This window comes from Phycodurus eques, chromosome 5 (assembly GCF_024500275.1).
Source record: "Phycodurus eques isolate BA_2022a chromosome 5, UOR_Pequ_1.1, whole genome shotgun sequence".
NCBI lineage: Eukaryota > Metazoa > Chordata > Actinopteri > Syngnathiformes > Syngnathidae > Phycodurus > Phycodurus eques.
Window position 1 is genome coordinate 1,185,927 of NC_084529.1, and position 24,738 is coordinate 1,210,664.

At 44.5% G+C, this 24,738-nt stretch overlaps 1 protein-coding gene across 3 annotated transcripts in view; it reads right to left on the bottom strand.

The window, feature by feature from the left end:
* Positions 1-24,738, bottom strand: part of igf2b (insulin-like growth factor 2b) — a 53,758-nt gene that overhangs the window by 27,344 nt on the left and 1,676 nt on the right. For 2 of the 3 annotated variants that reach the window (XR_009768548.1, XM_061676648.1), the window contains exon 3: positions 24,162-24,340. Coding sequence is in view for 2 of the 3 variants with exons in the window: in XM_061676648.1 (XP_061532632.1) it covers positions 24,162-24,340 (179 nt within the window). In the remaining variant the exon portion in view is untranslated. Of the gene's footprint in view, positions 1-19,642; positions 23,005-24,161; positions 24,341-24,738 lie in introns of those variants that run through there. The other variant, XM_061676647.1, reaches the window with a different exon arrangement.

Below are 24,738 nucleotides of genomic sequence, written 5' to 3' on the forward strand. Positions count from 1 at the left end.
GACTGTTCTTGAATGGCCCAGCCAGAGCCCTGATTTAAACCCAATTGAGCATCTGTGGAAAGACCTGAAAATGGCTGCCCACCAATGTTCACCATCCAACCTGACAGAACTGGAGAGGATCTGCAAGGAGGAATGGAAGATGATCCCCAAATGCAGGTGTGAAAAACTTGTTGTATCATTCCTAAAAAGACTCATGGCTGTATAAGCTCAAAAGGGAGCTTCTACTAAATACTGACCAAAGGGTCTGAATATTTATGCTGTGTGATATTTCAGTTTTTCTTTTTTAATAAATCTGCCAAAAATTCAACAATTCCCTTTTTTCTGTCAATATGGGGAGCTATGTGTACATTAATGTGAAAAAAAAAGAACTTAAATGATTTTAGCAAATGGCTGCAATATAACAAAGAGTGAGAAATTTAAGGGGGTCTGAATACTTTCCGTACCCACTGTACATGCAGTCCTCCGTACCCCTGTCATATCGGAATAAGGTAGACTACACCTTTTTTTATAACCACTTGGTGGCGGTGGCATATTAGAATGAATGTGTACACCTTTTGCATAACCTCTAGGTGGCAGTGGCATTTTGGAATGAAAGTGTACAGCTTTTTCATAACCTCTAACTGGCGGCATACATTTACAAAAATGTGAACGTTTTTTCCATTTGCCTCTGTAGCTATGTATAATGCGCACTATTGACCTTTTGTTTTGGGGGGGGGGGGGGATGCGCATTATACACGAGAAATTACGGTATGTATTACACAACAACCAAAGAGCACAATTATTTCCATTGACAGAGTGTCCCTGAACGCACCTCACGCACTCATGCAGCTGTGACATGAATGGTGGTCGCATTGAATCGGTTGCCAAGTATGGCGTTTATCCCCTAACATGCATTTGAAGACTCAATATTTAATGTGTTCAGCCGGGTTTTCTCCTGGAAGTCCCGAACCAAACCTGCCACTCTTGAACAAAAATTGAACCGTTGCTCAAAAAACGTTCACAGATGCCACAATGAATGTGTTCTCAATTATGTTCATCCAGCAGAAATAAACTACATTCAGTTCACGTTTGCCCCAAATAGGAACGAGTGAACATAACAATCCTGCCTCAAAACAAAGTGTCCAAAATATATATCACGCTGCACAGACGCAAAGAAGAAATTGAAATTGTGATCAAACTGCCAAGCGGGCCAAAGATAAGCTAACCCACTGGCGTGTGAGCATCTCTCTCACGTCTTACTATCAGTGATGTCATACCAACAACACTGACAACAAATCCTCGGAAACTGTGCAGGGAACACTCTTCATAACGTGTTCTATTTCCTAGGAATTTGTGTTCAAGTCAAACAGACACACTTGGGCAAATACAAACACTTACACACGCTCTGTGTTACGGTATAATTAACAAAGCAGAGCAGCGAGCATACCTTATTCATTTCCTTGGACTGTTTTTACTCGTTGCACACATACAGCTGCAGACACTGGCACACGCAAGCTCACAAAAGCACCCGAACATCATCCAGGCGCACTCAAATCAACTCGTGGTCCCAGTTTTGTTTGTGACTCTGTGTTAGCGGGAAGCCCGGCTGTGAGCTTGCGCCACCATGTTTTTCTCATCTTCTCTGTTTTGTTTGGCACCTGTTATGAGCTCAAACCTCTTACAAGTCCCACTCGTTACCTCTTTGCTTTGTGCTATTAATAAACTCGCAAAATCACAAATTCTGCCTTCGTTCGACGACACTTACCACAAGAGTCATGTTTCACTTCGCAGTCAGGTGCATCGTAACTTTCAGATAATAACACTGACACGGCATTCCCGATATTATACCGACTTGAAATAGTTGTTTATGAATGTTGATGAAGGGGAAGCCGCTTCCAGAAAAACAAAGTGACCGCTGCCTGTCATTTTCCTCCAATGTGTTGTTTTTTTCCCTCTTCCTTTCATCCTGTGGAAGACAGACGTTTCGAGTAGACATGTAAAGGATGCAAAAAAAGTGTTATTGTATTCCTTAATCTCCCTGTTTTTCTGCTTTGGTCCCCCTCACCCTTCCCCCACTTGCCGAACGGGCCTCTGATACGTGGGAGCCGAGCTGTTCTGCGAGCTGAGCTGCGAGCCGTCATCTCTCCGTACGCCGTCAGGCTGCAGGCCAACCGAGGACCCCTCGATGGTCTGCATTCTCCCGACAGGGGACACACATCAGCATGTGACGGCGCTGGAATGTGTTGGGGGACAGGTGGACGAGGACATTTAAGAGGGAGGACTGGGAGTAAGCCCACTGGTGCCGTCCCTGCTTAAAGTCCTCCAAGTTCGTTTGCTGCCAAACTTCCAACAACAACTCTGGAATGTTTTATTTGGCCAAAGTTGTCATAGAACAACATCTTTATTAATAAACTTTGACGACTGTGCGGGGATGTTACTCGCTTTCATTGTTTGCTTTGACAGCCAGTGGCGAGAACTCTGTCTTTCTCCTGACTTGTAAAACTTTTATTACGAAATTAGAAGGGTATCTTTAAGAGGCCAACATTGCCACTCATAAACGAGAGCAGTCAAGTCACCCTTGCAGTTTCACTTTTTAGGTCGTGCATTTTAACATGTTTCAGGCTCTTCCTCATCCAGATTGCTCTTTCTTTGTCTTTTTCCTTTTTCTTTTTTTTTGTGTCAGATAATATGTCATTGCGCAAAATGACTCCCTGGCCCGTCCATACCCTCTGCCATTCTCCCACAGCAGATGGTCCTAATACAGTGGGAGCAGATGTCTGAGCAGTTACAGGTGTTAAAAGAGACCACAGTTCACGGACAGGTACAGTTTGTTCCACACAGACATTTGCAGAAGTGGGAGCTGAGCAGCTCTCGTTGTTTATCGCACTGGGGCAGCAGGTGGCCAAACCTTCAGGGCTAACAGCTGACGTCAGAAATCTTCAAAAAGCAAAAGAGTTTTCTGCAGCTATCGGGACAAGGACGAAGAGACCAAATCAGAGACTAACGATACGAAGAAATAGACAGTAGATTTCCACGTTCCTCAGCGAGGAGCTCAACAATTGACTTCGAAGGTGTGTTTTGTTTTTTCTTAGTTTTTTTTGTGTGTGTGAGATGCCATTAAAAAAGGTGATAGTTGGAGCAACATGTAATGGCTGAAGAACCTATTGTGATGAAGGTGTGGGGGAAAAAAACAAGCAGAAACCTTCCTCCGCATGTTTGTGACGTGAGTTTTATTGTTTTTCTTTTGCGGTTTACAGTGGTTAACTTGTTTTACACTTGTCTGACAGGAATGAAGAAAATTGAAATGCCTTATAGGAGACATTATGTTTCCTTTGTTTCACTCTTCGAAACAGTTGTCACGTGTCCTAATAATGTGTTTTACATACTTCCTTCGAAATGCCTCAAGGGAGAATTTAAGCACACTACACCCTATGATATGGGCCAAGCAAAAATGAGCCTGTTTTGTGAGAGTTGGTCCTGTCTCGTGAAAAAGAACTATTGCTCCATGCGCCCCCGCTTTACTGCGCAGCCTATGTCTAGTACGGCTTCAGTTACCACGGCGCATAGCTGCGGTCCTGCAACGAGACGAGCTGCCACTGCTGGCCCGGTGTGGCTGTGTGCGTGCGGATGCGGAACTTCATCACCAAACCTGTTGAATTACACGTGTCCGTTGATGAGTGTAGCGGATGCATGCATATGGGGCGTGCAGCAGACACATCGCCAAGCACAAATACCCCCACGTCCGCGTCGACATCATCCAAGCATGCGGCACTTATTAGAACCTAACGTTGTGTACTCTGCCCCTCGCCCAAAGTCAGCTGAACCCTAGTGAGGATAAATGCGAGAAAAAAAACGAAGGGATAAAAGTTGTTTCACACTTGATGGGGACCCAACTATATCCATCCATCCATTTTCTACACCGTTTATCCTCACTAGGGTGGCGGGTATTCGCACTCACATTCACATATGGAATTAAAAAATTCAGCTTCCCATCTGTCTCCTTCAAGTCTTTATCCAAGGTGACATGCCTTCCAAGCCATCTTCCCCCACTCCACTTCCCCATGTGCCTGTCAAGTTCGCAAGTTTGGTTAAGGTCCAGCAATTAGCTTCGAACAATACGATCGAATAACACAGTTATTTGCATTCATGAAATAACTGTTATGGCACCGCAGTTGATTCACTAAACACACGTTTGCAAGCTTTGTTTCTGTCAAGGAACAGCTCCCCATTGAGACTAACATCATTTGCTTTAATGATAATAATAATCAGCCCGACATTACGTAGCCTTTCTCCCCCTGAGCCCACAAATACAAAAGTGTAGTACACTGTGTACGCACAAACTCTGCCTGGGGAGCAAGCCTCTGGAAAATTTCTGCTTACCTGTCAACACACGTAACATTTATTTCAAATTGTGTGCGAGCTACAGCACAATAAACGGAGTGCACGTCAACAGACCTTCACCCGAGAACATACACACCGCACATTACCCGTAAATCATAGCCAAATAGGTAATGGGAGCCAAATGTGGATTACGAGATCATTTTCAAGCCTATTTAGGGTGAACTTCCTTCTGTTCCTCCCCTCACTGCTCTGTGCTGTGGGCAAGAGGCGGGGTCCACCCCGGACTGGTCACCAGTCAGTCGCAGGGAACATATGGACAAACAACCACCACACTCACATCCGCACTCGTGGACAAGTTAGAGCCTTCGATTAACCTAACATGCATGTGGGAGGAATACCCGGAGAAGCACGCGGAAAACATGCAAACTCCAAACAGGAAGGCCGGTGCGAGATTTGAACACTCAGAACTGTGAAACAAACCTGCTGTCCACTAATTGCCGTGTTGCCCCTGAGTTCAGTTCCTTCCCAGAATTGTGAAAAATCTTTCCCGGGATGGATCAAATGGAACTCGATTGATTGTAGGGAGGCGGCACTTTGAACGACTGGTTAGCACATCTGCCTCACAGTCCTGAGGACCGGGGTTCAAATCCCAGGCCTCGCTTGTGTGAAGTTTGCGTGTTCTCTCCGTGCCTGTGTGGGTTTTCTCCGGGTACTCCGGTTTCCTCCAACATCCCAAAAAACATTGCAAGGTAGGTTAATTGAAGACGCTAACTTGCCCGTAGGTGTGAATGTGAGTGCGAATGGTTGTTTGTCTATATGTGCCCTGCGACTGGCTGGAGACCAGTTCAGGGCGTACCCTCCTCTCGCCCGCAGTCAGCTGGGATAGGCTCCAGCACTCCCGCGACCCGAGTGAGGATAAGCGGTACGAAAAATGAATGAATGACTGTGCGGAAAATTCACTATGAATTAACTATGTAAAAAAAAAACAAAAAAAAACAATCAATCCGTCATTCAAATGTTTATTTGTAAGCCCTTTTCACACCAAAATGAATGCAACCCCAAGGGCTTTACAAAAATAAATCAATAAAAATAAGTCAACCCCGCCCGCCGCTTGTCCTGCTCAGGGACGGCGGGCGCGGTCAGGGGAGGAAGAGCCCCACCTGCATGTGACGAGTCAAAATAAATACATAAATACATAAAATAATAATAATAGTAACGTTTATGTATGTCCTGTTTTTTTTTATTTTTATTTTTTATTTTTTTGGTGGGGGGAATTTCTGATTAACTAAAGGGGGCCCAGCAGAGAAAGTTTGGGAACCACTCCTCTACCCTTTGCAGCTGTAACAGCTTCAACTCTTGTGGGAAGCCTTTCAACAAGGTTTAGGAGTGAGTTCATGGGAATTTGATATTGAATGAGAAGGCCTGGCTCACTGTCCACTCAAAATCAACCCAAATGTGTTTTGTCGGGTTGAGGGCAGGACTCTGCACAGGCCAGTCAAGTTCATCCATACCAAATTCTCTCATCCACGTCTTTATGGGCCTTGCTTTGTGCACTGGTGCACAGACATGTTGGAACGGGAAGGGGTATTCCCCAAATTCTTTGACTGTCCAAAATCTCTGAATCTTTCAGATTTCCTTTCACTGGCGGTCAGAGGCTATTTTGGACATTTCCAACTTTGTGGGAACAGTTTGGAGATGGCCCATTCCTGTTCCAACATGACTGTGCGTCAGTGCACAAATCAAAGTTCATACAGATATGGATGAGAGAGTTTTTTGTATATGAATGCGACTGACCTGCACAATCTTGACCTCAACCCTATAGAACACTTTTGAATGAATTAGAGCTCAGACTGAGAGCCAGGCCTTCTTGTATATCGATCTTCCGCTTTTTTAAATGTTTGAAATCTCACAGAATACTGGTGCAGAGAGCAAAAATGTCACATTGTTGAAGTATAGAAGTTATTTACAACATAGTCCAAAAAAATAACAGCAGCTAGAATTGTTTGCTGCCAAACATTATGAGGGAAAAGATTGAAACTTGTCGAAATGAGCAAATTATGTCTACTTTATATAGACACTATATATATATATATATATATATATATATATAATATAATATATCTGGAAAAAATAATCTCAAGTGACTTAAAATACTGAAATAATTTACCTATATCACTCCTGGTAATAATAGCTACAGTAAAAAATGAAAACCTTACCTCAAATAAACTATTTATTCTCAATGATCCCATTTAAGACCACATTACAATGGTTCCCAACCTTAGATTCTGCCATCATCATTTTTTACTCAAAGAATAAGATATATAGAATTAGTGTATCCACTCTTCAGAAAAGTAAACAGTATGGTGGCCTAATTGCTCCCAACTTTAAACACCATTATTTAGCTAACCAATTTCAATACTTTATCAAAGGGATGCACCACAATGGCGAGCATCATTCTTGGCTAGAATGGAAAGATATAGACTGCAATAACATCAAACTCTCAAACTCCCATTTATTTGATCCATTATTAAGTCTCAAATGCCAAAACTGTTTCAAAGAACCCAAAAATTGCATCCACGGCTCGGTGGAAAAGTCTAGAAGATACAGAATCTCAATTAGCTCCCAGTCTGCCCTCCTCAATCTGGCGCAATCCAGATTTTGAAATTAACAACATATCCCTTTATTTTCGCACATGGGAACAATGTGGAATTGACCACCTACAATAAATATCTAACAATAATATTTTAATGAGACGCGATGAATTGTTCCAAGAATGCCAACTAAGAAGCGGAAACCTCCTTCAATACAATCAATTAAAAACAGCAATAAAAAAAAATAAGAATCCCAATGCTTCATAGCGCCATTCAACCACCGGAGTTTGTTAAGTAATACTGAAACTTCTCTCACAAAGGAAAACATTTTTGTTCAAAAGTTTAGAAATAAATCTCATGGACAAAATCTATGCACTTACCGATCACTCAATGGGAAGAAGGCCTTTCTATGTCTGCTGACCGTAATTACTGGATGCAAGATATGTAACAATCAATTTAGGATGACAAAAAAAATACACATGTACATCTTATATAATCTAAAGTACGCCATCAAACACACCTTACTCAATACACTCTGCAAAAAAATGGGCTTCTCTCCATCTAACATATGCACGGATTGCACTAGAAATACACCTATTTTCATGCTATATGGGAATGCACGCCGATTCACTGCTTTGGGACTTCGATTACGCAGAAACTCTCGTGTATTTTGAACTGCAGAATTCCACTTTACCCAAGATTGCGCATACTCTGTGACTTAAGCACGATCGACCCCCCACATACATATTCACTATCAATACTCGTTGCGTTAGCTATAGCTAAGAACACAATTTCACTCAAATGGAAAAATAAACAAACTATCAATATTAACCACTGGTTAAATCTCATCATACAATATATTGCATTAAAAAAAATCAATTCGATCTTTACACAGATACCTGGTCACCCTTCGTGCTGAACCTAGATCTTAGATTCCTCTACCTGTGAAGAATGCCATCTGACGTTATATTGTAAATGTATGAGTAAGGTTTTGCCTTCTGTGTTCTTTGTTGTTGTTGATGTTTTTATTATCTGCTTTTTATCATTTATTTATTTACTTTTTCTCTTTCTCATGCTTTAGACTGGGTTGCACGATGACAGGACTCATGGATTGGAGATGTTGTCGTTTTTTTGGGTTTTTTTTTTGTCCTGTTCGGCTGTTAGGTCAAGCAGAATGGAAAATCTGTTTCCCTTTTGTGCCGGAACAGTTTTACTGTGTCACAGCGGAGTTTTTAAGCTTCGCTGTGTTTTTTTGGTATTATAATTGAAGTTTATTGAGAATCAGAGTCGATCAGTCGAAGGGAACAAGGTTTCTAGAGGGGAGAGAGAAACAAAGACTAGAGGCAAAGCGCTAATTGTATACAGGGTGAGAGAAGTAAGTCATTACCTTATCTACAACAATGAAACATTAAATATGAGCGGTTAGGGTTAGGAGCTGTAGTGCTACACCCTGTGAGGGAAGGACAGGACAAGATAGAACAGGACAAAGACAGGAGAAGAAGCATGCAGGACAAGGGTCGTGAACCCGGCTGTACAACTGAAGTGTGGTGGGATTAACCATGTAAATTCGAAAAGTCTACAGGGAGAGAGTATAAGTGAGGGGATACACAAGCAATTTGCATATTCATGAGTTATTTGTCGCAATAAGTGAGTGGCCCCACACCCAGTGAAAGAGTCCCAGGGGTGTGTGCCTGTGGACACATGCAAGTGAATTGACAATGTTTTACATGCACAAAGACTGACAGAAGTGAGATGTTCTCTTCTTGATCCTCTGCTTGTGGTGCCGGCGTCTGTGAGGGCGGGATTTTCTTTACTCCTTCCGGCCCTTGGGGGGGGGGGGGGGGGGAATAACTAACATGTGCTGGTGGTGGATTCGCAAATGTTCTGCAGGTGCTAGCGTGATGCCAACTGGCGTCAGCTTAGGTCCACGTTCTGGCTGCTGGTGGGGGACGGTGGGGCCCCGTGTCGCCCCTCGGGCCTGCTTCCTCCTCTTCTCTCCGAAGCTTGCGTCTGGCTGCGGTCGCCTCCCCCTCTTCTCGCGGGGGGCTGGGGGCTCCCTGCTGGCCGTGGGGCCCGCTGTGGGGTTTTGTCGCTGCCTGGTCTGAGGGCAGGTCCACCGCCTGCACTCTGGGGTGGGTAGCGGGCGCTGGCTGGGATGGGGGACGGTTGTCCTGCAGGGTGGGCCTGGCCTGCAGGAGCTATGCCTCTTAATCACTCACTTAGCACACACTCACACCATTCACTGTGAAGCACACATACTCAGTGTTTGTTGGGGGGCTGGTGCGGGGTCAGGGGGATCCGGGCGTTGGACCGGGATTCAGTGCATCAGTGTTGGTTAACCATCTAGACGCTTTGCTTTGCTTGTTCTGTCCATCCCTGTCCTATATTGTCCTGTCCACTACTGCCCCATACAACACTCGAATCTACTGTGTCATTGTATATATAGGCATAGAATGATTTACTTTCCTCATCTTTATTACAACTAATGCCCGGTCTTTTGTTGTCTTCTCTTCCTATATTATTTTGATATCTTTTCACTCTCTCACCCCTTTGTTTTTCTTTTGGGTGCTCCTTACAATGGGGGACAGGACCACCATGTGGCCAAAAGTTGTTCCCCTGTCATTTTATACTGCAGCAGAGGCAGCCTCGGCGTTCATTGCGTCCTCGGCTGCCCGGTTCGGCACACCGACTGACCTCACCTCTGACAGGGGTCCAAAGTTCACGTCAGCGCTCTGGACAGGAGTCACTGAGGCTCTGAGATTCACCGCATTACTGCAAACAATTACAGAAGGCAAAGGGCTCTGTGAACCTTTTCATCGCTCTATGTGAGTCGCACGGACTGCAACTGGGCTGACCTCCTCCTGTGGGCCATGCTGGGTCTCCTCTCTGCCCCCAAGGAGGACCTCCAGACCCTATCTGGTGAGCTGGTTTACAGCCAGCCGTTACGTGTCCGGGGAGAGTTCCTCCCAGATGCTGCAGTCCCTAGGTCTGCCGCCTGTCACCGGGCTGTGTCCCGAGGGGTTGCAGATACCTTCGTCTCCATCCTGACCTCTCACGACTGCCTCCCCTTGCGTCTGCCAAGTATGTCTTTATCCGCAATGACGACCATCGTACCCCGCTGCAGCCCACCTACCGGGGGCCCGTCTATGTCATGGAGCTGGGGGATAAGAACTTTGTGGTGGACATGGGATTTAAACCAGAGTGGATCTCAGTGGATTGCCTCAAGCCTGCTCATGTGGACACGGCGCCCACCGCGGTCTACGGCCCGCCTCCGGCCCGGGCTCCAGTTCACCTCTTGCCCCTAACCCCACTGTTTTCTGGGCAAGCATAGAAGGAACGCTAGCCGTCATGTATGATTCTTACTGCCAACAACTGTTCTTTCAGGTAAGGCCAGTTTCTTAGCTTTCGGTCTCTTTGGTATCATCTTCGATTGCTCTGTCCTGTTCGCTTTCCTCCATATCGACTCAGACGCGCACAGACAGCTTGTCTGGCTTACTTCCTCGAGTTTCCGTTTTTTCAGCGTTTTGGTTTGACCCAGTTTTACGTATTTTACGTCGTAAACGTTTTGGTATTAAACGTTTGAAAATGCAAGGTGTATCAAGTACAGATATTGTATTGGTATTTAAAAAGTAAGAAGGAAAAGTAAAAAGTCACCAGAAAAATAAACACTTGAAATAAAGTACTGCTACCTGAAAAATCTACTTGAGTACAGTAATGGAGTACAATTACTGAAATGCTTTCTAGCACTATCGGTCAAAGGACTCCAACAAGTGCCTGTTGTGTCTCTCTCCGCATCGCCAATTCAATGTTGTCAGACACTACTAATATGTATTATGATTTTCCATAGTCGGGGTAAGGTGTTTCATATTCATGTAGTATTTTATGTCATACTTACTAAAGTAATTAATATTAAAAACTGGATTTTCAACTTCATTTATTATTTTTAAATTCTTTTGTTGACCGGTCTGTTTTTAAATTCTGAGCGCATTACGATAAAATAGTTTCAAAACCGAATGGAGTATTTCAGTTCATAGGCCGAAATAAAATGTCATTGTTTGCATTTTAAATAATTAAGAAATCGCATCGGCTGATACGCTCTTCTCTCTCTCTCTGAACAGCTGTAAATAACATTCCTTATGACCAAATATGTGCGTGACAAGAATGCTGATATCATTTTGTAATTTCTGGCTGTTAATTCCATTGTAAATACGTTACTTTGTTCGGCTCGTAATGAATGATGCTCTCAATGAATTCGACACAAGAAAAACAATTTGAAATATGCCTGCAAATGAACTGCAAGTTCCAGTTTATAATAAAATCAAATTAAATTGCCGAAGGTGTGACTTGGATGGGAATGTGAAAGAGAAACAATGTTGGAGCAAAAGTACTATTTTTCATACGAAGTAGGTCATCTCTGATCTAATCGGCATTGGATTTGGAGTAGCATCATGCACAGTATGCAGTTGGGGTGAGGACGAATGTATACGAGGAAGCAACTGTAGCCGTGCACAAGCTGCTGCAAATTGCATTGCCGGGCTCACGCCTCTTCTGTCATTTGAATAACCTTGGCAGTGGACGAACACCAGGCCACAATGGCTGACTTGCCCTTTAAATTATGAAAATCATCACATCACTGTCAACCGGCTGCTTTTGTTGGCTCAAAAAAGGATTTTGGGGATAACGATAGCCTGGAGATTGATTTGATTTAATTCTTCCTAAACATAAACGATAGATGCTTGCCAGTGTCGTTCACAAACACACGTGCAGGCGCGCGCGCACACACACACACACACACACACACATTCCTCTCTGAACTGTTATTACTGTTACAAAAACATATTTGAGAAGAGAAATGAAGAAATGATGCCATGATGGGATTTTATGGCTCCAAAAAATGAATGTATGAGAAACAATGGATGATTGTGCAGCAGCCTGAGAGAGCTGGATGGTAGGAAAGTATTTGCTTGATGGCCACAATGGAAGCAATGACATTGGCCTGTGTTGCAAATAAACTGTTTTCATACTGGCAACTTTCCTGTCAAAACTCCTGTATGTCTTCATTTTCATGAATGGATGAGAGTTTTTCAACACAGGGACGCTGGAGCGATCACGCCTTTCTCCTTTGTGGCAAGCAAGGTACACGAAAGACACGGCTGGATGAGTTCGGTTCTGTGAGACCTCGAGAGCCCCATCAAACATGCCTCCGACCAATAATAACTATCAATAAATGTCATCGCCACGTCCCGGTGGACTCATCGGCGTTGTTTACACAGTGCAGCGCAATGAGGAGCGCTACGACGGTTACATCGGAGCGACTGAAGCAACCTTGACAAACGTTTTGCAAAAGTGCAGCATACTCGAGTGGAGAAGTCCACCATTTTCGACGAACCACCTCTCCTTCTGCAAGACGAGGAAAGACAAACCCGTCGCCTCGCCTTCCGGCGGTTCGACACCGCTTTTGCGCTAAATCATTGTTTGTTGTTACTGTTTAACATTATAATAGGGATTTGTTGAAGACATTTATTTGTCTGTGAATCATTGGTTTTATTTATTTTACATTCATGTTGTTGCGGTTGCAAGACAAGTTAAAAAAAAGAGTTTTAAAAAAGGAAGCAGCGTTACCGGTAATTCTGATATTCGTTTTAGTGTTTTCTAAAAAAATATAATAATAAATACCCTTAAGAATGCAGTTAAAATACCGGATCGTTAAGATTTTAACGATACTCATCTCTACACGATACGAATGTTTCCATTAAAGACCCTGTGAAGTCCATTCAGATCAAATTTCAATCAAATTTCTGAAAACTGAGAACAATGTAGTACTGAGTTGTTGAAATTAAAGTAGTGTTAAACTCTGTTGTCTCGGTTTTTGGGGCATGGCTAAAACCGAGCTAAGGTACGCAATTGGGCCCCCTCGATTTAAATACGTGGGTGCCTTCCCGCATCAGTGGTTTTCCTGCAAAATTGTGACTTACTTCGTTTAAATACAAGGGCTTTTCTACCACTAGAGCGTGCAGTTAGCGAGCTAACCTTTATTTTCACTTGACGAGGACTTTAATTGTTTTTACGCCCTGCGATTGGCTGGTGACCCTGGCATAGAAAATGGATGCATTCTTTTTCAGGCAATATTTTAATGCAGCAAATCAATTGAGAAAAGAAAAAAAAATCAAAAGAGAAAAGTTGAACGCAATCCATTGCAGATTGGTCACAATTTTGAAACAAACCAAAAATAAGAATAATTCTGGCATTACACATGATTTGTTCAAGGGTCAAACTGCTGCAAACTGCTGTCCCCTGTTCTGTTCGTAGGGTACAGCAATTTGCAGATAAAATGAACATCCATTATTTGCTTGGTCCCGCTGAAGAGAAAAAATGGGAAAAGGCAAACAAAGAAAAGGTTTTGTTAATAGCTCGCTGTTGGCTGCAGATTTGATCCAAGTAGTAATGCCAACTCTTCGGGAACACACACAAACATCATATGCCCACCCATCATTAGCGGAGTCGTGTGAAAACGACCGCATTCTGTACGCACAAGTTTATACGTATGTTGTCGTTTCTTTTGTTTGCATCTGCAAGTGTGCGAGTTTAATATATGTCGTGTTTATGTTTGCGTATGCCTGTTTATTCGTGTTGGTACACATTTGTGATCATGTGTGGCGCGAGCACTTTCACAGCCAAACTGCCATCATGTGTGTGTTCCAGACACATTCATGAATTGCCCTTCAGTTGTGCTATTTCTGGAGCCCTTCCCATCAACCTTACTGAACCATGAGAATGAAATTGACAGTCTTGGGCTAAAAGATGGCACAGAATACACAAACAAGTGTTGCCAGCTTCCACGGCATGTCTCAACAGACAATGGTTCGGAGCGGCCAAATGGCACCGGCGCAATGGCCTCCTTAAGCAAATATTTGCACTCCTCTGTGGTGTGTTGCCTATGCATATATGTGTGCGTGTGTGTGTGTGTGTGTGTGTGTGTGTGTGTGTGTGGTGGGCAGGCTATGAGATCAGCTGATTTTCTATTGAACAAAATCATAGCCAAAAGGAAATCATCATGTGATTTGTTTGAATATTTGTTTTCTTTCGAGCAATGATATTTATGTTTGTCTGACTGTCTTTAAAAAGACATGATGGGTCCTGCTCACGGAACAAAGAAGTTGCCAAAAAACAAAGAGGAAATGAATCAAAGAGAGGAAGAGGGAAAACGCAGAAAAGGGGAAAGAACTCTCTAACCTCCAAGGTTCTGTTGGGGGCCAACGAAATGGAGCTTATCTGGTTTTTGTGGGGAAGATAACCAGAACGCTCAACTGGCGACAGAGAGAGGAACCTTCACTGTGGCTGTCTGCTTAAACTGTTCACTGTGCGTGCATGTGTGCGTGTATGAGACAGACAGACGGACGGACGGACGGACGGACGGACGGACTGGCCGACAGACACAGAGAGAGAGAGAGAGAGCGTGAGTGTTGCACAAAGGTCCAAGTCAACACTTGTCATTCACAAGCGCATAATAACATCCACAGGGATCTGGGTATGGCTTATTAAACTGGCAAGATATGCAGAACAGAAGTTGGCAGCCATCGTTGTTCCCATGTGGCAATTTCACTCGTTAAAAGGACACAAATACCTTCAGTATACTTACTGTATGAGGTAGACAAAAAAAAAACATCTCTGGATCTTACTTGATAATGGACCGTTGTTTATCTTCAACAAAGAAATAATAACGACAGCCACGCCGACCGAGTTATTTTGGAGTGGTAGGTATGAGCCCTGTAATTTAGAGAGATTGCTATTTTCCTCTCAGAATGGGCTCCCCGATGCTGATCTAAAATTATATGTTGTTCAAACAAAGAGGGGAGTGTCCTTGGTCATTCTACAGTCTGCTTTAGTTTTCGTCTTCCAGCGCAACATTTGCTAACATCACAAATGATGTCACATCTCCTTCAATATTCTTTGAAATGTTTTTTGAATGAGCCACTGGATCCTGACATGAATCAAGTCAATATTCCCTTTTGCTGTCTTGCTTTTCATATCTTCAAATGAGCCTGAAAAAAAATCGTGCGTGCGTGCGTGCGTGCGTGCGTGTAGTCCAAATAGTACCCTGGTGACCTCCACATTGTGAAACTGACGTGCAACAATGATGAATGCCCTGGGAGAGTGAAGTAAGGACCCACCTGCATAATGTTGGCGTTACAAAGTCAGAAACCTTAAACGTTGCAAGATGCTGACCTCCCTGTCTAATTAAGTGCAGCGTTTTGCTTTTAAAAGTGCACTGCCGATGACTTCTCTCTTCTGGGAACACCTTTAATTCTGTTTTCTTTTTTGGGGCTATATGAAATGCAGATTGTGTAGAACAAGTTTGATCAATACGCGAACCGTATTGCTAGATATAAAATCTGAAACCCGGGGCTTTTGACTCCTGGGAGAAAGCGAAGTGCAGGCGGCCTCGACACCACACACAGAGTACGTTTCAGTGTTAAGCTGTGACCCCTTGTTTTCCAGTGAAAGCAAATTATCATGCAGTGACCCAGTGACCACACAGAAAACCACTTCCTCTACTGTTGGGATTTTATATGGCTGAACTGTCTTCCCAACACAAAACAGCCTTGCACACGTCCATGTCAAATCCACCAAGGCTTTGACAGTTCAATGGTGTGTTGACACCAGAACCCTCAAAATTGCAATATTTCAAGAAGCAGCATCCAAAACACTATGTTTAGGTTCTGAGTGGGTTTTGTGGATCCTTCTCATTTTTTATTTATTTATTTATTTATTTATTTATTTTTTTTTTTTTTTTTTTTTTTTTTTGCTGCGCACAATCAAGTCCAGGCTAGCGGCACGGTGGCCGACTGGTTATAGCATCTGCCTCGCAGTTCTGAGGACCCGGGTTCAATCCCCGGCCCCGCCTGTGTGGAGTTTGCATGTTCTCACCGCGCCTGCGTGGCTTTTCTCCGGGCGCTCCGGTTTCCTCCCACATCCCAAAAACACGCATGAATTGGAGACTCTAAATTGCCCGTAGGTGTGACTGCGAGTGCGAATGGTTGTTTGTTTATGTGTGCCCTGCGATTGGCTGGCAACCAGTTGAGGGTGTACCCCGCCTCCTGTCCGATGATAGTTGGGATAGGCTCCGGCGCGCCCGCGACCCTAGCGAGCAGAAGCGGCTCAGAAAATGGATGGATGGATGGACGATGGAAGTGCAGACTATAAGAATGACATGCAGTTGTTTTCATGATCGTGAATAATTTGTTATTGTCACATTTTTCAAATTGGAAATCATTTTTCATTTGACAATTTGTCATGATTTATTTGTTTGGATTAAATTCCAGTACCCCATCACACAAATTAAAAAAACTTCAACGTTCACTTCTTTGTATATACACGATATTTGCTCACCTGCCTTAACTCACATATGATTTCAAGTGTTACCCCATTCTAAATCTATGTGGATTAATATGATGTCGGTCTACCCTTTGCAACTAGCTGTAACAGCTTCAATTCCTGTGGGAAGGCTTTCAACAAGGTTTAGGAGTGACTTTTTGGCCCATTCTCCCAGGAACATATTTGTGAGGTCACACACTGATGTTGGACAAGAAGGCCTGGCTCACTATCCACTCGAAATCCACCCAAAGGTGTTCTGTCGGGTTGAAGGCAGGACTCTGTGCAGGCCACACATACCGAATTCTGTCGTCCATGTCTTTGTGGACCTTGCTTTGTGCACTGGTGCACAGACATATTGGGACAGGAAGGGGTAATCCCCAAGCTTTTCGACTGTCCAAAATCTCTGAAGCTTTCAGAGTTCCTTTCACTAGAGCTCAGGACATTTCCAACTTTGTGGGAAGAATTTGCACGAATCAAGGTTCATAAAGACACGGATGAGGGAGAGAGTTTGATGTGGATGAAATTGCCCAGCCAGCACGATCCTGACATCAACCCTATCGAACATTTTGGATTCATTAGAGCGTAGACCGAGAGCCAGGCCTTCTCGTCCAACATCGATTCCCATAAACACGCTCGTAAACCTTGTGGAAAACCTTTGCAGAAGAGTTTCAAATGTTTTAACTGCAGAGGGTGGACCGATGTCATACTAAACCCTACGGATTAAGAATGGGATGTCTTTTAAATTCCTATCTGAGTCAAAGCAGGTGAGCGAATACTTATGGCAATATAGTGCACATGAGAATCAACAGTTACATAATTAGGATAGCCTCCTTGCAGCGACCGGTTGATTAAGAATCAACAATTAGCTAGTTTTGTGGGGTGCTGAAGAAACACAATCCCCTCTTTATACTCCGAGCCCAGCCGAAGGTTCAGACTGAGTTATATTTTGGATTTGAGGAATACGTCGCTCCTTGAAAATTAGCCAAAACTTTGAGATATCTGTGTAATGAATGAACAGAGAGGTGATTCATGCTCACATTCATGTTCCACCTGATGCACACTGCGCACAGCGACGTGGACTCGTCCCGAGGCCGGTACAGTTTGTCCTGGCCGTGTACGGTTCTGTGGTATGACCCCCTTTTTCCCTCTCTCTGTCACTTTCTCTCAATCTCATTTCCCCCTCTCCATCCCTCTTTTCAGCCGGCTGCAATTAGAGGGGCAAAGTGGAATAAGAGGAATGTGTCAGCATGCTTTGTGAAGGTTGAGAGAAAGAGAGGGAGTACGAGAGAGAGAGAGAGAGAGAGAGAGCGATAAAGAGAGGGGGAAGATGAGAGAGCGACAGCCGAGGGGAGGAGAAGAAAAGAGAGAAGGCCTGTCTTAATTGGCCTGTGTGGCCACACTGGGCTGCGATGGTCTGTGCTTGACGAACCCTGCGCCTCAATAGTTGGCCCGGCCTTACATGCATCCGGCCAACCACAACTAACTCTAGTGTGCTCTTTGGCAGTTTCCAGTGTCAGGCCTGGGAGAGTTGTGCCACCCACATCTACACTCCACTCTGCCATTCAGGAGGCCTCTCTGATGGGATGAATGCGCTCGTTTGAGATTATTCTTTGTTTAGCTCCTGTTTTTTGAAATTCTTCATTCATCGGAATTATGCTGCGGTGATGTGACAGCACGCTTCTACACGCAGATGTGCATCGGCGTTTGGTGACGTCGAGGACAACGCGACATAGCGTACTTCTCGCCCTCATCAACTGCACAGTTTCATGGAATCGTAAGCGATTTATCAATATTGTGATTTGCCAGGATGTCAACGTGTGCAGTTCCGGCCAAAAATCATTTATCCCCAGGCCGAATGTTGGACTGGCTGCAAAAGACCGTAAAATGGCTAAATCCTGTAACAAGTTGGGTCAAGAGATATTCACTGATCTTATTGCACAATTTTAAGGAAAGGATCTAAAGGATCCTGGTGGTGACTTCTGGCGTTCTAATCCACTTTATGTGTACAACACAGTATATGCTTACATTAAAAAAGGTCATGAAACGTTCGGGAGGAATGATTTTTTTTTTTTTTTTTTTTTTTGTCGTAATAAAAATAGAGAGTTATGGTATGAGGAATAATGGCCTTTACGCTGTATTTAAACTCCTGATGAAGATATGGAAGTACAGTACTACACACAACGAAAACAAAAAATCCCTTTGCCAAGATATTGTGCGCCTGCCTGATTTAAAAAAAAAAAAAGCTACACAAATAAATGCTCCTCTTGACAACCAGTGTCCGAACAGAAACTGCCACTATGTAAATAACATTCACCTTGTCTTGACCGTATGACAATTTCTGACCTCTATGTTATTAAAGGTTTCATCAAATGAAGGATTTAAGTCCAAGTTTTGTTTGTTGGGTTGAACCTAGTAGCCAAAGTGGTGACCCGAACACCCCACGCGACGAGGAAGTGCCTAGTGTCGTGGCGCTTTCGTCGCACAAACACCCGATGGCTACGTCACAAAGCGCGGTGACGGAGAAAGCGGGAAAAATTACAATGACAATTGCATCATGCGGGAGCCATTCTAAAACAGCACGAGTCGTTTGCACGACTCGAGGGAGAGCACGACGACGCTCGCACAGAATCCCGCGGAGACATGAAACAGAGCTAGGCAATAAAGAAATGTCGCATTGCTCATTTTCGGGCTTTCACTCTTTGATAGTAAAATGAAACAGCAGTGACAGCTCAACGTAAACACCATAATGAAACATTGTCCAGAAACGGTTCCATTCCGGGAAGATATTCAACTGCAACTCTGCCCGGTAACAGACGAACCACGGGTGGGTATGCGCGTGCACGTCTGCAAAAACAGGTCATGCCGTTTTCCAAATATGCAAGTGATCATTTGAGACGTCGGCCTCCAAACATAGCTACAGAATGGGAACTTGCTCCATTAGTTATATGCCACTGCAGCATGGATGTGACAACAGGCCACATTTAGTGTGGCACGCAGGAGAGGAAGGACTGAAGTGCATGCAGCCGCTCTGCCTGCTGTACGTGGGTGGTGATGTGCACACGTTGTCCTATCACAGTACAGAAGACAGAAGGGCAGATATGGAGGCAGGCAGAGGTGGAGAAAAAGCGGGGAGGGCGGCAAGATGAAAGCTGCAGAAAATTCTTTATAAAGCCTCAAGACACAATAAATCATTTAAACGGCACAGAACCTTTGACTGCTTCTGAAAGAGGTCCAAAAAGGCAAAGTTGAGCACACAAAGTTGAGATTGCACAAGCAGCAAGCCCTTGCGGAAGGTGGACAACGCACAGGATACAACAGTAACTATTCTACATATTGTATGTTTGATAAAATGTTTTTTTTTTATTGATATTAAAATCAAAGTACATGAATTGTGCATTTCGGACGTTCTAGCGTGCGGAGGTGAAATCCATCAAATACACACAGGCCGAGTGAGCGAGTGACACACACGAAGTTGCCATTGCTCGGCGTGATATCTCTTCGCATTCAGCGAAAACAAGCGGTTGTCTTTCATTCCAACAACACGAGAGGAGCCGATTTGAACATTGCAATAGCGAATGAATGCAGACCCGACATAAGAATAATCGTCAGGAGAATTGCACTGCGTTTCCTTGCACAATGGAAGTAGAATATAATCAGAGAACTACATGGAAGATATCTGACAGAAGTATTGTTCCTGAGTCTTCGCGTCAGTATGGCTCGTATTGCTTAGGTCTCCGTTCGGGTGATGTCTAACCCGACACAAGTGGCGGGTGGGGTGTCAGTCGTAGGCTTCGGTGGCTTGCCACATGACGATGGAAGGTTCTAAATAACAACTCTTCAGCCCCCCCCCCAAACACACGCGCGCACGCACGCACACGCGATTATCTCTCATACTCGGGAAATAGGACTCTTCCCTGCAGAGCACTTCTTTCTTTACCCCGATCCTATGACTGCATCAGCCCTTCATTAAATGCTCGGACGAGCGGAAGGTGATGCTTCACCAGATCGAGGCCCTTGTCAGCTGATCTTGACGAGCCATCGAGCCATCGATCCATCTAGCGAGAGAGTCGACGGCCATCGATGAAGGCGCAATGTGCGAGTTAAGACCCTGTAGTGACATTTGTTCTGATCGACACACTTGCAAATGGCAATATCCGCAGCAGTGGCGCATAGGCAAGCTGCTCCTTAGAACATCATAGGAGACCGAGCACAATTATGAAGACATTATTTAATTAAGGACTCAGCACTTCCCCGCCATCAATACTAAAGTGGCTTCAAAACATAGTGGGTTGAATACAACTGATGTTGAACAGTTTCGGTGAATGGAGTTGCTCACTCGTACTTCGCGTTTCTCTTGTAACCTTGACAAGCTTCTGGAAACCCATGCAGATCATTATTATTATGAAGAGTATGTGACTATTTCAGTGACATAACATGCCTACAAAATTCAGACTACATGATGCTGTTAAAATATTAATTTATAGTAACTATGGCAAATGAAAAGGGGGATAAAAGACATTATTTTTGGTACAAAGCATCTAGAAAAAAAAAAAAAAGCCTTACAGCTCCAATTGGAAAACAGAGATCATACAAAATAAATCCGTCAGTTGAGCATCAGTGCTGCGCATATTATTTGGACCAATTTTCAAATATATTTTATAACAAAATAAATAATGCCTTTATACAGTGCCCTTATTTGTATTTCAACAAACAAACAAAAAAGCTTGACGGCTCATTACGCAAGATACAGCTCAGACTATAGGAAATAACACAACGTCCCTGGAAACTAATTATATATCTAAATATATATATATATATATACATATATATGTATAGATAGCTATAGTCAAGTATTTGTTTTCAGGAAAACGCATGTGACTACTACTGATATACAATAAAAAATAAATGTTAGTTGACATTATTGCTGTTTTTTTTCCCTTTTAATCAAAATGTCTGTGCCTTTTTTTTTGTTTGTTTTTTTTTTTTTTTTTTTTAAGAACGGTTTAATAACATCATGACATAACCATGAAAAATGCCTAACTTGGAAAAACAGGAATGTCATGGTACCAGAAACAGGTGGGGCGGTTTCCTTTTTTCATTGGAATATTAAGAAAAGAAAACAAGAAACAGTAAGATCAAACTAAAATCAAATCATCAATTATCCCACTTGTCCATGCCATGATACTTCCTGTCAGAGCAGTCCGCAAAGCCACAGTAAACAGGAAGTACTGTCCCAGAACCGTTGTACCGTCCCAATCCAGGCAGTCCACGGTGTCCCATTTTATGTTCCCTGTGTCCGTCTGCCTCCGGGAGACAGGAGGGCCAGGGCCAGGGTCTCTTGTCCCCCTTGCCACGTATGCCGGCAAACTAGTGATGAGCAGCCACGAGCACTTCCTGTGAGCCTTGATGCCAACGTCACCCCCATAGTTTCTCAGTGACACTTCCCCCTTGACATTACCGCTGCCAGGAGCGCCCCCATATCCGTAATCCCTTTTTTTTTTTTTTTCTTTTTTTTTTTTTTTTTAAAAAGTCACTCTTTCCTTAAAACGGAAAGTTATAATATTTTCAAAGAAAAAACAAACGTGCTTTTCAACCTCTTCTTTGAGTCCTTTCCCAAAGCTAGCACCATAGCATTTTTTAAGCTACACGTTCATTGTTCATAAAAAAATAGTGCCATATATTTTTCTTTACTTTGACGTAATCCGTGGCAATGTGCAATTTTGCAGACTCTTTTCTGCTTTTTGTTTGTGATCAAAAGGTGCTGGAACAGGAATCTAATTTTACAAAATAATTCCTTACAGTGTGGAAGTCCCTTTATAGGTAGAGGTGCAAACTAAAAAAAAATTAAAAAATAAAATTAAAAGATTTTACAGATTTTTTTTTTTGGGGGGGGGGGGGGGGGTTGCCTCAGGAAAAAAAAAAAAAAAAAAAAAAAAAGTATGTGGACTGGATTCTCTCCTGCAAGCTTCTCCTCGCTTTGAGTTGTTTTCCACAAGGAACAAAAAAAAAACCCCAAAACATTCCGTTAGGTGTCCTCTTGACACTTGCAAACCACAGATCGCTTTCATCTTCTTGCTCCCTTCCATTTACTCTTTTGCTCACGGGTCCACCTGACTGGCATTCAGTCAAATTGTTAACTTTTTGTTCGTCATTCGTGTTTGTGCCTTTTGTGTCAGTGACTGAAATAGCTCGCGAAAACAGTTCAGACAGGAAGAATGTGAAGGCATGTTTGTGTTCCGGAGGATGGTGGTAGGGTTGGAGGGGTATTAGAAAGGGGGCAGGGGGTCAAGAAGTAGCGGATGAGAATGGGCGGGGGGGGGGGGGGGGGGGGGGGGGGGGAGGGTGGAATCGGTGGGCTCGGACAGGGCAGGGGAGGTCAAAGAGGACTGCCACAGAAATGACGTCAGAGACAAAGCTATAATCCCTAGGCTTTTTTGTCCTTCCAAACCCTCGTCTGTGCAAAGGGCTGGCAACGGGCTCATTTGTGCTTGACATAGTTGTTCGTGCTGAGCAAGACGGGCGGTAGTTTGCTGGGCAGGCTGATCAGGGGCCTGCGGAAGCTCGCTTCCTCCTGGGCTTTCATCTTCTCCGCCTGCCTTCGGAACTTTTTGGATCTCAGGACGGCGGGGACACCCCTCCGGAGCCGCAGGGCCGCCTTCCTCTGCCACAGCTCGTATTTGGAACACTTCACGGGCACATGCTGCTTCCTCGGGGCTTCCTTTTGTGGCGTGCCGGCAAAAAAAAAAAAAAAAAAAACAGAAGCAAAGAGGAGAAGGTGGAGTCAGTTCATTACGGGTGATATGCTTATTTTCTTCACTCATTGTTCGGCCAATCAAATGTCATTCTCAAAGCGGCGAGTCATAACAGCCTCGGCTCGCTTCCAAACGGTACTTGTTTTGGTTTCCTCGACTGAGAGAAGCTGTCAACAAGCGCTCAGTTGGGCCTCTTTAACATTCCGTGAAAAGGATTGGCGCTTGCCTCGTATACATACGAGGAGCCGAATGACTAAACTGCTGCATATTCAATGACAATATAAACACTGCAAAGTTAACAATGCTAGGTGTTTTGCTGAATGAGAAACAAGAAGGAATGGTAGCAAGGGGGCTGGAATTTATGCGCCAGTGGCCAGTGATCCATGTGAATGGCTTGTTTTGGTCCTGCCACTTGAAGAGTGTTTATCCCCCTTCATTCACTTCAGGGCCACTCAATAGCTTAAGAACAGCTGGGCCTCAGAGCAGGCCGTACCCATCGACTCTCCTTGCCCGGACAAACCGGGGACATGTCCAAACTAATTCCCTGTCGGCGTTTTCCCCCTCCAGACTCAGAGTCCTGCTACTTTTCTCCTATGGACCGCGCTATTCACGCAACTGCTCGTCACTGACGCACGAACACGACAGGGATGGCAGGAATCGGTACGACGTTGTTAACGCAGCCGCCGCGACGTGTGAAACACTAAGTCGGTTCCCTGCACATGTGACCTCAGTCAGGTGTTTTGGGGTTTTTGTTTTGTAACCACGCCTGCCAGATTCGGAGAGGTCGCAGCTGCGCGACCAGCAACCAAATAATCTGACACTCAGGAACACACCGTTTCCGTCACGGACCAGCGGTCTCGGCCAGCGTGCGAGCGTGTCCTTTCTTGAGCGCGATGTGCCGCGGCTATCTGGACGATTCCCATGACGGTCAGCACTTTGCACGGAACCGCTTATCGCTAGACCATCGGACAAGATAGAGCGCTTCGTGCGTACATTTCGGTCTGCACAACGTGCGCAACAGGGATATAGGGGTGAGGCAGAGGTGAACAGAGGCGACCGTGAAGGGAGGAGTAGAATTTCACCGGTTCCCACACTGCTGTGTCGTCGCCGCTGTGACGCGTACCTGTTTTAATGGAGGCATCGCCGGTACGACCTGTAGAGTCGCAGACACGTCCCTTTCGGACTTGGTGGGTTTGGCGCAGTACTGCTCCAGAAGGTTGAGGTCGCAGCTACGGAAACAACACTCCTCCACTATCCCACGGTTCTGGGCGCGCCTGGCGTTCCCCCTGCTGGTGGGCCGACCTGGGGAGAGACGCAGAGTCATGTGAGGCAAAGAAGGCCTGACGCGGGGAGCGCAAACTCTCGGCAGAAACCGATCCGGGTCGTTTGCGCAGGATTACAATGAGTCGGTGGCCGACTGCAACAAATCTCTTTCTTTCGCGGAAGATAATCTGATGAGGGCGATCGGGAAGCCCCGTAATGAGCGACCGCGCAGCGGGACGGAGAGGCCCGTCCCTTAGGTGAGCAAATACATCACGGAAACTCCTCGCTGACCTTGTCGTTTGTGGAGTCAGCAGAGCTAACTCGGATGAGGAGGGGGCAGAGAAGGAGGGAAAACAGCCCGGAGGATCGGCGCGAGAGCGTGTGAGCCTTGAAACGCAGGAGGCCAATGCAAATCCAAAGAGCGAGAGAGACAGAAA